This window comes from Numida meleagris, chromosome 8 (assembly GCF_002078875.1).
Source record: "Numida meleagris isolate 19003 breed g44 Domestic line chromosome 8, NumMel1.0, whole genome shotgun sequence".
Taxonomy (NCBI): Eukaryota; Metazoa; Chordata; class Aves; order Galliformes; family Numididae; genus Numida; species Numida meleagris.
In genome coordinates, this window is record NC_034416.1 from 3210388 (window position 1) to 3227255 (window position 16868).

The following is a 16868-nucleotide window of genomic DNA, read 5'->3' on the forward strand; positions in this document are numbered from 1 at the left end:
ACATCCAGAAAAAAAATCACCGCACAGCCTTTTGCCCATCCCCTTCCGAAACACGGCGCTCCAGCTCTGAAAGATGCACCATGCCATTGCTACCCAGCACCCTCCACCTGGGAACATGCTGCCCAGGACCTGAGATGCAGTCACAGGCTGCTCACGCTGCATCACTTACTATTCGGGTGGAGCATCTTTAACGGAATCTGTCAAATCACACGCACACAGAGTGTAGTTAGTGAGCAGAAAGTGACGTGTGAGCAAAGTGCATAGTGCCTTCTGCAACAGCAGCACAGATGGGCTCTGGGGCTGCCCTATGGATCGCATCCCACAGCGCTGTGGCAGAGCCACTACCCAGGGGGGATGTGTGAGCAGCTCTTGGCTCAGAGCCTGCACTGCATCAGGCATCCCACTTGTACCACGCCTGCCTTTCACTTCATACTGCTGCAACAAGCCCAGTTACCAGCACCAATTCAAGAACAGCTTTCATCAAACCACTGGTGCTTCCCACTGCGGCTCTCCTATCCTTCCCATGTGCAGGCAATACAGCTCCTCCATAGTGCAATCTCTGTTGTTGGGTCCCAAAAGCTCTGAATCCAACCCACCCCCTCCCTTCAGACAGGGCACGAGAAGTTAAGGGGCTGCTGAGAAGAATCAAGCAAAGCCGAAGTAAAGCTCTTCAAACTTCAGCTGATAACGTGCATTAAAAAAAAAATGTGCTAAAATATTGGCTCCCACATCATTCCTAAGGGAACCACAGACTTTCCAGATGGCTTAGAAAAGGTGCAGGAAAAGGACAGGTCTTCCTTTAGCACATGGGAGAGTTAAGGAAAGCTGGATGTGTTACACTCTCATGAGATCATCTAGTCCAAGCATGAACCCCCCCCCCACTACCCCCATAACCACGTCTCCCACCAGGACAGCCCCTCAGCTCAGCTCATGGGCTCTGCTCAGTGCTAACCCATTTCAAGGGGACAGGAGTAAGACGAACACAGGGTTTGATGTTAGTGCAAAGCCAATGCTGTGTGGAGCACGGTGTGTAAGAGAAAACTCAAGACCACGGGCCCCTATAAAAGGCAAATTCTGTAATTTTTACCTTGTTTACCAACTGATGGACTCGTTTTGTACTGCTCAAAATGGTAACTATTTCATTCTGCTTCAGCCGGTGATACTGAAGCTGGAATTTGTCCCAGCGACCATATGGCACACATCATCTCCATCAAGTTAGCTAGATTCCAGAACATCCATATTTATATAGATACAAATATGGAATAGGAAAGCGAAATGTGATTCCTTAAAGAAGTGCTTTTTCTGGAGTAATCCTAAGCTGCAAGATGCATGGTTTCTCATGCCATATGGTGTTAACAGAAGACTAAAAAATTCATCTTGATTGGGAATAGACAGCAAAAATGAGGAGTGAGGGAGAGAACAGATCCCTGTAAAACTCCCAGATCTAATGCCTAACCCAACAGACATGTTTACAAACAGGATGAGTTTTCTTTGGAGAGGAAGGAGGGAGCAAACAGGGCTGCATCTTTTTTTCTCATCAGCATCACTACAGAGGACATATGCTTGGTGACACGAGGAGGTCACAGTCATATTCTCAATTGCGTGGCCTCTGTGTGCCCCAGTCCGCTTGGGTAAGACAACATGTATCTAAAATACAGAGCAGCTGAGCAGAGACTGGAAAGAAAACCAGACCCGCTCCAAAATCAGTGGCTGAAGGGTCAAACACAGTATGGTTTTGCCAAGAATTCCTCTTACACACAACCACTGCAGCTGAAGTCCAACCTACATTTTGGAGAGCCAAGATTCAAATGATTCCTATGAACAAGTAAGGATTAAAATAAACAAAAGCTATCTCCCTGTGAGCTGAAGGGATTTCCAGAACCGAGCCCTACCCAGTCCTGCTCACACAGGGCAGGCACAGCTGCCACTGGGGCTTCCTGTGCTCCTCCTCCCTCCACCAACTCCAGTTCCCCAGGGCTGAGGCCCTTTTACTTTATCATCACTTCCATGTCAAATGCCGTCATGTCAGACCTCCCCTCCCCACTGCCATCCATCACACGGCAACAAAAAAGAATGGAATACTGGTGGCAAGGTTCAACCTCTACTGCCATACCACCAACATCTGCCCCTGACGTTGTGGGCCAACACAATAAAATAGGAGGCGTTACTTTCAGAGCAGCCCGCATGTAAACTAGTTGGCAGGCGATGTTTCCTTTTCTTTGCTTTTTCTTGCTGTAGGACAAAATATTCACCAACAACCTCCCCCCAAAACTCTCCACAGCAAAATCAGAACGCAGCACTGCCAGGAATCCTGAACGAAGAGCCACGGCCTGACCTTCCAGTGCTGCCTTTGCCAGGTGCAATGGCATTAGTAGTTAGATATCCAAATCAGCTTTTGGCCTTACACACTGCTTACCAAAAAATCCCCGACATACATCCTCTAATGTCTCATATAATTTTAAAACATTACTCAGAATTGGCTGCGAAGAAAACTATGACTCATGGGAGCAGAGCTCCATTCATGGGATGACAGCAGAGAAGGGTGGCACTTCTATATGAGCACTTCAGCTATCACATGCACAGCCAAGCGCAGCAAGTGCCACACATCACCAGAAGCAGCCTGTCTCTTAGAGGCACGGATGAGAGTATTTCATTGAATGACTTGTGTGGGAAAGGACCTTAAAGCCCACTCAGCCCCACTACCCCATGGGCAGGTTGCTCCCCACCACACGAGGCTGCCCAGGGCCCCATTCAGCCCAGCCCTTGAATTCTGGTGTTCTTTATGTTCTAGGGTAAGTAAAGTTTGAGGTCAGTCTTAAGAGATTTGCCTCCTGGGCTCCAATTTTAGCTAAGCTTCCAAAACGGCAGGCAGGACGTATTCCAATACCTACTAACTGCTTTTATCCAGATACTTCTCTAATTCAGGCACTGTAACTGCAAAATGAAAGCGCAGATCTTGAGATCTATCAGAAGGAAGCAGCTGCTTATTATCCAGACACTGCTGGCACTCGGTACAATCGTGGGCTTACTCTTCATCCAAACAGCCTTAGGAGAGACCGCCATCCACCCGTATATCTGCAGCTCTGGATTCAGATGGAAAAGTTTTGCTACAGTACGGACAAGAAAAATGTCATAAGCGAAATCATTTTATACTGCATTACAGAAGAAAACAGCAGCCTCTGGTGAACCTCTGGTGTTTGCCTTTCAAACCAGGTGAGTAGATATTAACTAATATCATTATGAACACCTAAATCCAGAGGGAGATAGAAGAAAAAGCCTCAAAGATTAATTTTATGCCATGCTTAACGAGTGCTATGTTTAATCCACCACACTCCGTCCAACGCTGATGACAAAACGATGTTGACAAAGAATCCTTCCACTTTAACAGGAACAGATAACGCACCACTACAATTAATCTCTGCATCACAGCAGCGTAGCAGCTCCTGGGTTATCCTCAGGGCTCAGCCAAAACCACTGTCCTGACTTCTAACTGCCTTGTAATGGTCAGACTCCACCTTAAGCATCCTCAGAGTGGAGAGCAGCAGCAAAGCAGCCCACTTGTAAGGAGCGCACCTCCTCGCCTCCAGCACGCAGACAAGAGGGTGTACGTACACCATTCAAAAGGAGCTGCAACCACTACAGCTGCTTTTCAGTTTAAGAAGGTACAAACGGAACACGGATTTCAAGGTTTTCAACTGCAGCCTCTAAAATCCTGTAACTGAATGAGGAAAAGAATGAGTAGCGTGTAACACCTGAACGACAGAGCGATATTTTGCTACCCGGTGCTTGGCACAGCACTAGAAGAGCGTCCTTAAGGCAATGAGCATCAACTGGCTGCACCCCAGTTCCACCAGCATTCCACTTCCACCTGCAATAATCTTGCACAGCTACACAGAATTAAGTTTATTTTTTCTTGCTTTTTTTTCGTTTCTTTTTTTTTTTTATTAAGAGGAAGAACTGCTTTCGATTTTAACCAAAACAATTATTAAAACCTAAAGCTTACACATACATTTCGGTAGTGATCGTAACTGGTAAACTGCATTAAGAATAAATATCAATATTTCCAAAACTGACACCATAATACTGCTGCTTGATTCATCAAGCAAAGGACAAAATACAAACAGCATACTCCCAACAAGTCTATTAAGCTTTACATGGTTATCAGTAATACGCAGCACAATAAAATAAGCCAATTTAAACAATTTCCCCCCAGATGATACCCCTATGACCACGTTCATTAGGAAAAAACACTTGTAACACGATGGGAAGTTCAGGAAAATCATGATGTTATTAGCCTTAGTGAAGCACTCAGCTACCATTTGTCAGCAGTGCACTGGATTCTGGAGCAGATAAAAGACCTCTGTACAATTTGCACGGCTGCACGCAAGCAGTAGTTGTCCAAGGAAAGAATTCGGACAGTTTTTGTGGGGGTTTTTTCCCCCCCTCCCCAGTCCTTGACAACAAAATGGACACGTCCGGCCAAAATAGGTTCTTAAAAGTACGTCAAAAATACCCAGTCATGATCGCTTCTGCATTGGTTTCCTAGCAAATTAATCTACCCACACAGATATACGTAATGCGTATCCTGGAGACAGTGAGGCAGAGGAAGAAAACCAAATACATTCATGAGGTAGCTTAGACTGAATAACTGCAGTTAAAAGTTTTATTGAACAAAAGAAGGTAAAACGTGGTAGTCCGAGTTCACTGAGCAAAAGCAGCTCTCCTGCTGCAGCTGCGCTTTGTGCTAAATAACCCTATTAACAGAGACTATACAGAGGACACGTTATGCAAGTTGTCTCAACAGCAAAGGAGAAAAGGTAGATTCAATTTCAACTGATGGAACAATTTGGTCAAATCCAGTGGCTTAAGTGAACGTTTCTAGCCCTTATCCACCTATATTCAGTACAAATGTACAACGGAATATACAGCTGCACCGAATTCCCATTTGTTATAGCGTGTGCTCCCACGCAGGTGGAAGCCAGTTCCTGAAAAGACTCCAAAATACCCAAATATTTTAAATCTGCTGCTTGAAGCATCACTTCACTGACTCAGGAAAAAACACTCCGTATGTTATAAAAAAAACCTCCTGACCTCTACAAGGCCCACTTCCTGTATAGTACTAATTTTTAAAAACTCTTTATTCTTCCCTCTGCCTAAGAAACTTCATATGCTCTGAAAGAACCCCCACATTCATGTGGGTCAACAGATATGTCTGAAATACTCTGAGAAGAGGGAGGTAGCTCAGGCCCCTTGGTCACCTTGGGACAGTTTACACTGACGTAGTCTACCTCCCTTTGTAACCTGCAGTCAGAAATGAACGGAAAAAGGATTTCAGTTATGAAATTTAGTGAAAGAATGCATTCAATGCAAAGTCTTCAAATTTGACTCATTGGGCTTCCAAATTAAGTTGCGAGGTACCTCACACCCAATACACAACAGTAATAACGTACCTAATTCATACATTTTACAGACAGTATCTTCTCATTTGTTAAACGCTTGGCTTGGGTGAGTACAGGGTTTTTTTTTTTGTTAACCACTTGACAAACATTCTAGGCCAAACAAACAGCACAAGTAATGTCAAAATCATTTTTTTTCCAGTAATTGTACCAAATGCTGTAGGCTATGCCTAACAGAAACTACTGAAGTAATAGACTCCATGATGCAGTGCAAAGGTGTTACTACAACATTGTAAGTCAAGGGATGTTTCTAAGGTGCTGAAAGAGGAGATTCTCTGGACGGTGACCCCGTGTTGTCCTCCGGTGGGAAAACAGTAAGAGTGCAGGCTCGAATGCCACCAAGTGATTCTGGAAGGTCAAACACTTTATGCCACTCATCTTTTTCTGGATCGTACTTCTGAACTATTTCCACCATACACCGGTTATTCCAAGAATATCCTCCAACTACATAGATTTTATTTTCAAAGACAGCAACCCCAACATCACTTTGCCCACGTAACATGGCAGCAATTGGAGTCCACTGGTCTAGAGTTGTTGAGTAATATTCACAGCTTAGAACATCATCGTAATCACTTGTTCCTCTAAAGTGATTTCCACCAATAACATAGAGCTTGTCTCCTACAGTACACATGCAATGCAGACCTCTGACTGTCGTCATCGGAGCTTTCTGAGTCCATTTGTCTGTGTCAGGGTCAAAACACATAAGTTCCTTCTGGAAAGTATCATGGGTAATTCCCCCTAAAAAATAAGACACATGTTAGAATAGTGCTTACCCTATTAAGTAATGATTAAACAGCCAAAGTATATGTTTTCGTGCATGAATTCCATCTTACCTAAAATTTCTTCACATTGGCTTAGATTAGTATCACATACATACTCCATTTCAAATTACATTTTAATGTACTTTGTTCCTTCTGAATACAGGAGCCACACCTTACGCTGTACTTCATGACATAAGAAGATTACAGCAGATTAAAAGGACAGAAACTTGTTACCCATCCTTCATTCTGCCAAAACTTATTTTTTTATAACTATTCGCCCAGTTCACTAGTATCGTTTCACACCGTGAGAAGACTATTTCTCTTCCAAGTTTTGATTCAATGATACTACATTTTCAGTGGTCCTTACCACAGTTTTTCTGACGGAAACCTTTCAACAGCTTAAACTGAAGAGAGGACATTTCAGATATCCTCAAAGCAATAAGTGCATATGGGCTCAGGGACGTAGCGGTGGGTTGTTAGAGTCAGGGCAGTATGGTTAGGTTGTGGTTGGACTTGATTATCTTGAAGGTCTTTTCCAACCTGAGCAATTCCATGATTCTATGATTCTGTATACTTTTACCTTCTTAGTGGTTCCCTGCAAAGGCTGCTGGAGATGCTTCAAAGGAAACCGTGGGATGATTTCCCATCAGTGGATGAAGTGTCCCCATCATCCTGCATTCTGACCTGCCTATTGATCATGCAATCAAATTCAGTAGGCTTACTGGCTATGGTTCATTTCAGATTGTAATACAACTATCTGAGGTGCTAAAAATACACAGAGAATGCTGCCACTGAACAACCTCCTGCTGTGCTAACCATCCAGCATTGAATTATGATCCTTGGATTAACTGACAGATTGCACGGTGTCTACAGGCATCATGTAAGGAAGTACTTGGAGAGGAAAAAGTAACTACAGGAAAAACAGAGGGACTGCAAAGCCCTGACAATTCTCGACAGCCATGGTAGTGACAGGGCTTGGTGGCCTGTCAGAGAGCAGAGGCCTTAACATAACGATGAAGAAATGACAAAGAACCAAATCTTCACGTTTTCATCCCTGAGGTGTCTCAACTCATGGGGATAACTGAGGGTATAGAAAGAGGAAAAGAAAAAGGTGTGAAGTATATAGTGTTTATACGAACTGTCACGTTAGGGAGCACACACACGCTCTGCCTGCAGTAAGACAAGCAGAACAAGGAAAGAGCACAAATAGCTGCACAATGATTACAAGCTAGCTTGTTGGATTTAAGCATAGAAACACAAGCGTGAAGCTGTACCTTATGGTAAATTTTGAAATTTCCTCCATTTCTACTAGCACAAAGCCCTTTCCATGCCTCAGTGGATCTCCCCAACACTGTCTACAGGTTGATAACCCTTCCCATTTCCTGCCCCGAATTTCAACTTAGAAATTAGAGGATACCCCTTAAAACAGCAACAGAACAGACAAGGGCTACATCCTTCTTTCACCTTCTGTGATCACAGAAAGGACCCAGAAAGGACCTGTGGATGACTCCAGACACTAACCTACAGGGAAACATTTAGATCAGCAAGCAAAAACATCGGTTCAGGGTCTAGTTGTTCCCATTGGCGGTGAAAAACATCACCACTAGCTTTATTCCAACTTGATCACCAAGACTGAGGCCAAACCTTCTTTAGGAAGTGAGCACATACCATACTTTCAGAAAACCTCCTTCCTCAGTTTTGGGGAAAAAATGAAATGAAGCTATAACCTGGGTGATATAAGACTTAGTATATTACACTGAAAGACTACTGAAAGCATAGACAGTGTTTGTAAACTGTGATTAATGTCAGAACTTCTCTCTTTGTGCCAGCTCAATAAAGGCAGATGTCTGTCTTCAGAACACCAAGATTTCCAGCAGTTTCCAAAATGTATCAATAAGGATATGTTTAATGGTCATTTGTTTAATGGTTATTGCCACATTAGTGCCACAAAAGATATGTTCTGATAGCTTAAGTGAATAATTGCTTTGCAATTTGAAGCTGTTATTATCTAAATGCATAACATCATCGGAAATCACTTTCTGGGTCTCCACAGTACATACGCCATTTATTTGGCTTCATACAAACGTGTGTCACCATGTTGTATCATGGCAAACATACTGCAAAAAAAAAAAGACTAACTCATCATTTCCAATGAAATAGGAAAGGTCAGATAAGTAATTGTTTCATAGAAACAATATGATTGCATGAAATTACCTGAAATATACATTAAGCCTCCATATACAGTGCCAGCATGGCCATAGTGGGGTTCGTTCATTTTCGCGACGTAGCTCCATTCATTCATTCTGGGATTGTAGCATTCCACAGTGGCTGTTTAAAGCAAATGAGAATATAAATGTTGAATCTAACACGGTAATTTGGCTTTCAATGTAGCAGCAGTGGCATTAATATATTCATAAATGCAGGAAGTATTAATAGGAAACTAGCAAAGCTGAGAGTTAAGGGAATTACTCAATATTGTGTATAGAGACAATACAGAAAAGCCTCAAGCGTCATCCCAGAGGAACAAAAAGGAAGAAAATCTTGTATTCTCGCCTTCCATTCATCCCTTCCCATTCCTATTTGATACATAACCCACCCCAGATAAAGACCCCTGTCAGAAGTAGAGTTGTGGGACAGCAGAGAAAACAGGGCCCAAGCTGGGTGCATCCAGCTGTGCTGCTCCTGCCTCTTGGAGAGTTTCTTCTCATGCCCACTGGATAATGGCAGAGAACCCAAGCAAGCTGTAGAGATTGGCAGCTTGAATAGCACCATATGAGCAGAGGGGTAAGACATCCTGAAAAACCTGTAATACAGTGACCTTCCAAGTACAAAGCAATTACCAATAATTGCGTTATCTTAGAATTATTCAATCTCGTTTAAAATAATTGAAATTAAGAATCAGATTCTAATGCTTATTAAATAACACTTAAGAGAGATGCTTGTGGACTACACATACAAAAAGAAATCTGCAGCATTTTACTTGCTCCAGAACAAGCTTTCATTCAATCAAGTGTTGAAAATTTGAGGCAGCTATATACAATCAGTGATGGTGACTGACAGTGCGGGATTTCCCATCAACAAATTGCACAGAAGCTGATAATCTTGACATTATAAAGGCAGAAACTCATTACAGGATCCCTATAAGCCTGCGGTATTAGTGAAGCACACCTATGAAGTCAATAACACTGATATGGTGACTATAAGGTACCTTGCCCTAAACTGCTGACCTGTCTAAGAAATCCTTTGGAGCGTTTTGGAAGAGGTAAATAAAAGCTCAGATTGCCTCCAAAAGAACCCTGGTCAAGGAAAATTTAGTAAAGCGTGTGTTACAGGAGTCTCCTGAATCATCTTTTAATCCCTTTAAAACGTATAATCTCTCTAGTGCTGCAGAACAGGGTGTTTTGCAGCTCCACACAGTTAGCATCCCAAAGAGGCACACACTCCGACTAGAAGCTTCCAGTTCAAGTGTGGGGAATGCCATCTGAGAACTGTTTCAGTTCCATGCAAGATTAAAAAAAAAAAAAAACACGGCACAAGAGAACTGTTAAGTTGTTCCAGCACACTGGGTTTTTTCAGCTTTCTCTCCCATAGGAGTTGAAATTTCAATTTGCAAGATGGACAAAAACGAATACAAAACTGATGTAAATTAACTGAAGTGTCTCTGTATGCTACTGCTGACATGTCAGATCTGAGACACAGAAGACCTGCCCAGGTGATGGTCAGGTTTCCAAGCTCATTCTGAGGGCTCTCTCCCTCTGCCACCCAGCCCTCTTCTTAATACAGCGGCCCCATCTCAGCCACTGGAAATACATCTTTCACATTACATACAAACAGATTGTGAAAAATCTGTGTAAGCGAAGGGAAGAAAAGGCTTTCAAGCATTCTTCTGCAAATAAAAGCTTAAAGTCATGCTTTATTTTTACTTGAAGTCCAAAAATCTCTCCTTACAAAACTTGATTTTTTTTTCTCCCCATTTAATACCCTGAAGACTTGTTACATCCATCAGGGATTTACACTGGACAGGAGACAGAACCTTGTCCAGCCGAAGGTATGTACACAAAAATGCAATTCCATAAATTACACCCAATACCTCAATCCAAATTGTGTTTGAGCAGTGGGATCTGGTACCACGTGCAGAATCTGCCCAAATCTCAAACGTTTTCACGTTCTTTCTTGTGTAAATGTACTCATCCGTTTCAATATTCTCTTCTGAAGAGGAAAGCTCCTTTCTACTCTGTTCTACTTAGCAATCAGAAAAGCAAAGATATGCAGAAATTGCGAGAACAGAATAAGATCAGACATGCAAGTAATTATAGGTGTCCCAGTTCCACCCTGACTGCTGACCCTTCCAACCTCCTGCCAGCTGCCATGGTGCACCAAAATCATCACTTGCTTTCACAGAGACAAAGGCATCCTCCTTCCCACAGCGCTTACACTTTGTGTTGAGGTGAGGAACTTACATTTCTAATACAGTATAGAGGAAGGAAAAGCAGAGTATGTAGAAAAATCATGAAGCCATCAGCAACCAGAAAATGGCAACGTAACAAGGCATTCAGCACTGGACAGCTGCTTCCCTCAGCCTGCACTACAGGCTCTATTTGAGAGAATCCTTAGCCAAAAGGCCACTTTGAGATTAAAAGAGAATATAAAACATGCAAAAGTGGGTACACATTACTCTGCTGGTATCACTATTGCCACACAGTAAATACATTGGCTCTCTGAGGAAAGATGCTGTTGAGTTCAAGATCCCTCACCTCTGATGAGGTTTCAAAATTCTCCCGAACACCACCAGTACACATCAAGCTCTGCTTGATAAAATTTCAGACAAGCCATCCAAACTCAAATCTCACATCCACCTTGCTATAAACCACGCTAATTACTTCTGAGCTGAGAAAAGCCTACAGTTCTGCTTGGGTTTTCTGCATAGCTGTGCCCCCATTTCCCACGAGGTCATTCCATCTTTGCTTTAACATAACCACCCACTGCACTGAAAGAGAAAAAGAAATTCCAGCTATTACTTCAAGGTGCCGTTGTTTTAGGAAGCAATTCTGTATATCAACTCTGGATTGAACACAGTTCACAGAATGGTTCACTCAAAAGAACTATGTTATTGAACTGAAGTACATATATTCTTATAGGATGAGACAGATGGATTCATTTCCCAAGGGCATGAATTATTCAAATCAGGCTTTATTTATGTTTTACCAGTGAAACTCCTGCTCTGGTCATTACCAATAACACAGGGAAGACAGGTCTCAATCTAAAGGACACAAAGCTTCAGCAGTCCCAGGGGATGCTCAGTCTGCCCTCACTTTATTTTGCCATCTGTTATGCTATTCGAGGAGTATACAGATATCAACCACTTCTGCCAGCAGCTTCTAAAGGGTCTTGAGGTTTATTACAGCAGCACGCTTAACTGTGCACAGTGTCCAAAAACTTGCATCTTTCATGTTTTCATATTTCCTACAACACAGCTTGCTGCTGTAGAACTCTAAGCTTAACAAAGTAAGCTGAACAGAGCCCTAAGTAATTTGGCTCCTGGGATGGTGAGAAGTCACTTCAAAATCAGCTTCTATACAAAGCCCTCTGGCTCTCACTTTGGTTTGATATTTACAGGATATTTACACAGGCAGCAAACAGCCCAACAGGGTAACAATGCAAGTTTTTCTTCTTACTCAACAACATTCATAAAAATACGTATTATTATACACATTTACACCGTGTTTTCTATTATTACAAAAAAATCAAGATGTTGCTTGAATCCAGAGTTAAGCATCACAGGGGCTACCTGGAAAATAAATGCCTTCCGAGTTACTAGGCAAGTGGTCAGGACAATGCACAGCAGTCTTTCCCTAAACTACGAGTAGTCTTTTGCATTTATTGCAGCATGATGAATCTGTAATTCAAACAGTCCAACACCCCCCAAAGTGCTTAGCAGAATCTCACACAAGATGTCAAACTTCAGTGAATTCAGGCAACAGCAGAGCCTGAAACATCAGGAAAACACCTAACTGCAAAGTTCCCTACACAAGGGGCAGCCTCTGCAGCATCAGGCCCAACTGAGCTCTTCCAGAAACAAAAACTTTTTTTTTTTTCCCCGAGAGAAGAAACTAGTATCCTGTGTTCTACACAACTGGAAGCAGTATATGAGCGCTGCTTCTGGGCACCTTTGTGAACCACACGTGGTCTCTTCTTTCCAAGAAGCCTTTCCTCCTGCGCACACCTGGTTTCTCCAAGCTGCTCTGCTCTCAGTGCTTTCTGCCCTGCTCTGACATTTGAAAAGAACAAACTGGTATTATGCACAATCCTCCTAGGACTGGCACGTGCTTGGAAGTTTGAGTTATAATTCTTGAATTCAGCACATTTCAGAAGACGTTCACCATACTCTGCTGCATCCACCACATCCACTCCAGTTTACTCGTCCTTACCACCAAACCCAACTTTTCTCACAGTGTCACGCACTGCTGAACAGTAGCAATTTATTACTGCTAAAAAGCACATACTGCTGAGGTAGGAAGTGATATTCACAGCATCCTCAGAAAATTGACCATTTGAAAACCATTTGGGGAAGACTTGCTAGAGAGCCTCAAATAAAAATATAATCTTTATTCCAGGACTTTGTCAGGAGAGGAAAAAAAAGAAATTCATTTTGGTAACTTGAATCCTTTGGCCCTATTCCATAAGAGGTGATCTTCTGGAAAGCTGAATTGAGGTTTCTGTAATTTTTCCTCTTACAACAGATTGAAATTAGTTTGAACCCAAGGGCAAGTTCCTTAATACCTGTCCAACACACAGCTGACCTTCCCTTGTATGAAAGCTTGAAGTTTTTCCTCCTCTGATGAGAATGGAAAGTTTAAGCTGGATTTCATCTTTCAGCTGTCAAGGTTTATGAAAGAAACATGAAAATGAAAAGTGACTTGCCTCACAATTAACAAGAAAAGAAACCGAAGCCCCGAATCAAAGCATAAGACAGCTACAATACTTAGCATTTACAGAGTGCTCTTCCCACAATGATCCAAAGACATTTTCCAGCTCTGTGAGGAAATCGCTGCAGTATTTTAATGATATCTTTACAGAATCATTTTAAACGAGTGATACATTTTGTGTTTTAAAGTTCCAGAAGAGTTGAGGTCAGCAGAATGATACTGCTTGATCAGATCTAAGAAACACACTGCACTAAAAGCTTGCTTTAAGCCCAGCTTGCAATGGCTCAGTAACAGCCAAGCAACTTATTCACTGAAATTCTTACAATCCTATTCTACGCAGTTGGTACAACACAAGGTGAGTAATCTGACTGGCTGCTATTAATAAATATCAGTAAAATACAGCTCAATGAATGCCAGGTTTTCTGACATGCAAGGCAAGGATAAGCACATGAGCTTATACAACTCTTACAGGGTATTCCACTCGTTTTTCACATTTTCAGGTAGATAAAGGGACACAAGAGAAGCTATGAGAAGTTCCCAATTTACGTAGGAATACTGGTAAAGAAAGCGAGTTTTTGCCAGCTAGTTTCCAATGAATGCATTCTGAAATCTCATTTCGAGGAGACTGGATTTTAAACCTCAAGAAAAACTAGCCCTGTGTTGGGTCGTACTAGCAGAATGCAGTGATTCCTCTGAATAGATGAGATGCGTTAATTAAAAAAATTAAGAGCTGCTACAGAACAAATTCACTTTTGTATCGTTTCAAGTAAATATTTATTAACTTGTATTTATAAAAGGCAGGGCTTAGCAGCTACTAAAGAAACAAGACACAGCTGAGCATTGTCTTACAAAAAGCAAACAAAATAATGAAACATTACACCTATATTAGATGTATTACTAAGCTAAAATGCCAGGCTTAATCACTGTAACATTTCAATTTTGAATCACTGAGACAAACTTACAATTGAGTGTACGGTCCCAGATTTGGGTGTAAACATTAACACTATGGCTTTGGAAGATCCAGTGGGTTCATGTGGGCCATCCACTATTGATTTTTTAAATGAAAAGCTACCAGGTCTCTTTTGCTTCCAACCATCTTTATTTCCCTGATTATCACTGCAGGGCATGGGAGTGGAGGCGAAGAGGAGTAATATTAAGAATCTTTTGGCAAGGAGAGAGATGAAGGAGGCAACAAGACAGTTATTCATGCTAATGGTACACTACCTGGGTAGTCACAAGGTCACAGGCAAAAAAAATTAGCATTTTAAGTGGTTTAAAAAGCACAGAATGTCAGGACAACCAAATCTCATTAGCCACCCTTAAAATAAAGCACAGCCAGTATTTCAAAGTGACTGCTCCAGGAAACGTGCTCTTTTTAAAACACAACCTTCCAGCAACAGTGAGTTTCAGTTGGAAAGCTGCATCTTCCTCAAGAGTGAGAAGAGTTGGTTTGGTTTCTCAGCTCAACCAATTATTATTTTTTAATATATAGCTGTGCATACACAGTTCATACATATTATTATACACATAGACACACTGGTGACAAAGTTGAAGAGATTGGATATTTTGCATCAGGACATGAAATACAGGTATCTTTAATTTTGGTTTGTATGGAAGTCTCTCTAAAACAGCTAGCAGCATCCAGACAAGCATATCCATGCATTTCCAGGATTGCCCGGAAGAAGCTGCATACCTAACTCAGTTTTCTCTGCCCCTATACAGGGGCAGCACAGTACTTCAAGGCCTAAAAAGAAAGGCAAGGAGTCATACTTCAAGACAAGTTCTTACCTAGCTCACCCGCTGCATTTCGACCACCAACTGCATACAAATGTCCTTTGAGGGCACTTAGGTGGAAGAAGGTGCGCTTCTCATTTAAAGACGCGACTTGCATCCACTTGTTGTAGCGGGGGTCGAATCTGAACACTGTGTCAACTGCTGTCTTTCCTTTCGTGTCATAATTGCTCTGGCCACCAACTACATAAAGGAAGTTTCCAATGACAGCAATGCCATGCTGGTACCTCGGGGCATCCATGGGAGCTAATGATTTCCATTCATGGGCTTTTTCGTCATACATCCGTAGTTCTTTGCTGACAACCAGCTGCTGCCTCAGCACTCCCCCCAACGTTACCAGGTGAGTGCTGTCTGACCGAATGGCAGTTCTCTCCGACTGCATAACTGGTTGCATGTATGGCATCATTTGGTAGTTGCTGGCTTCCAAAAGCAAGTTGACACAGGTATTGTCAGTTCTCATGAAGTCCACTGTTTGAACGTAGTTAATAAGATCCTGGGGTGTCATCAAAGGAAATCTGATGTTCTTCATTAGCTTTGCAGCATATTCCATTCGAGGCTCTTCAAACCGCAGCCAGCGACACGCCGCCTTGAAGAGTTCAAGTTCAGTGCAGTGCTTAAGGCTATTACTTGAAAGCACAAAGGCAAGACGCTCAAAAGGGAGTTTCACAAATTCACCAGTACTTAATAACGCAGGGAAGTTCTTTAGGATGAAATTATTAACGTATTTATCCACTTCTGTGAGATTGTATGTGTTGGCAATTCGCCCAACCTCAACACAGTTTTCCAAGGAAACCTATTAAGTAAACAAAAAGAGGAATCAAAACACGTTCTTAATTTGGTGTCTAAATGATGATGTTGAATTTAATGAATACTGTAGAATCAGCAATATTTTCATCATTTCACAATGCTCAGGGTGATTTTCACATGAGCACGTAAATATTCAATTGATGTATATATTCATGACCGCAAGGGGAGAGCCAGTGTCAGATGCTTTACACAATGATGATACTTAGCAATTATACAGCACTTCACCTTTGAAATGCGGTGCAAATGTCTTTGTAAGAAAGAATCTTGGAGAATACAGTTAAAGGAAAGTTGATTAGCCTAAGGTTACAGAGAATTATGGAAAAGTAGAGCTTGCCATTAGACATTCTCAACCTTATTAAATTTCTATTGTCGTAATCCCTTTTGCCATGAAAGACTGGGACCTGATGATCTTTTGAGGTCCCTTCCAACCTGCAGAGTTGCATGATGCAGCCAAACAGAACAGCACAGTTACCTCTTCAATGCTGCATATTATGGACAACTTATTTACAGGGTTCAATCCCATAAATATATTCCTTCGAAATGAACAAAACTGCATCTTTGCATGTCTGGTAAATGAAGATTGGATCTTACATACTATGTTCAAATTAGAGATGTGGCATAGTCAAAAATAACACAAAGCTAGCAATCTTTTAGACAATCAACATAGGATTTCCCCTAGAAATAACCAGCACATGAGATTCTTTAGCGCGGATCATATCCTGACTTCATTCAATACTCAAGTGACCACATCTCGGTATCCACATCTTTCCCAGAGCTGCTGCATGTGCCTTTCTTACATCCTTTGTACATGTCAGGATCCAAGACAAAGGGAGAGAAAGATGGGAGGGATGGGACAGAACCAAGCAAGACTTCAGCAACCCCACTCATTTCAATTCTGCAAGACCTACATTGCATATGCAAAGCAAGTCCATTTCCAGACACTTCTTGTCAAGAATTGCATCTTTTGTATTCAATATTCCACCCCAAACTTCATTTACACATGCTTTACGGTCTCCTTACAGACCAAGCCGACAGCATGTCCAACCTATCTCAGTGCTGACACTTGCCACAACTTCAGCATTGTCATATTTGTAATTCCAGAAGAATTTAAGCTTCCAAATCTTGTA

The 16868-nt window shown here is 42.0% G+C and overlaps 1 protein-coding gene across 5 annotated transcripts in view; it reads right to left on the reverse strand.

Moving 5' to 3' along the window:
• KLHL13 (kelch like family member 13) overlaps window positions 3889–16868 on the reverse strand; it is a 71026-nt gene continuing 58046 nt past the window's right edge. For 4 of the 5 annotated variants that reach the window (XM_021405974.1, XM_021405972.1, XM_021405973.1 and 1 more), the window contains 3 exons: window positions 14932–15727; window positions 8432–8545; window positions 3898–6194 (listed from right to left, as the gene is read on the reverse strand). In XM_021405974.1, coding sequence (XP_021261649.1) covers window positions 5707–6194; window positions 8432–8545; window positions 14932–15727 — 1398 coding nt within the window. In that variant the 3' untranslated portion in view covers window positions 3898–5706. Of the gene's footprint in view, window positions 6195–8431; window positions 8546–14931; window positions 15728–16868 lie in introns of all 5 variants that reach the window. The other variant, XM_021405971.1, reaches the window with a different exon arrangement.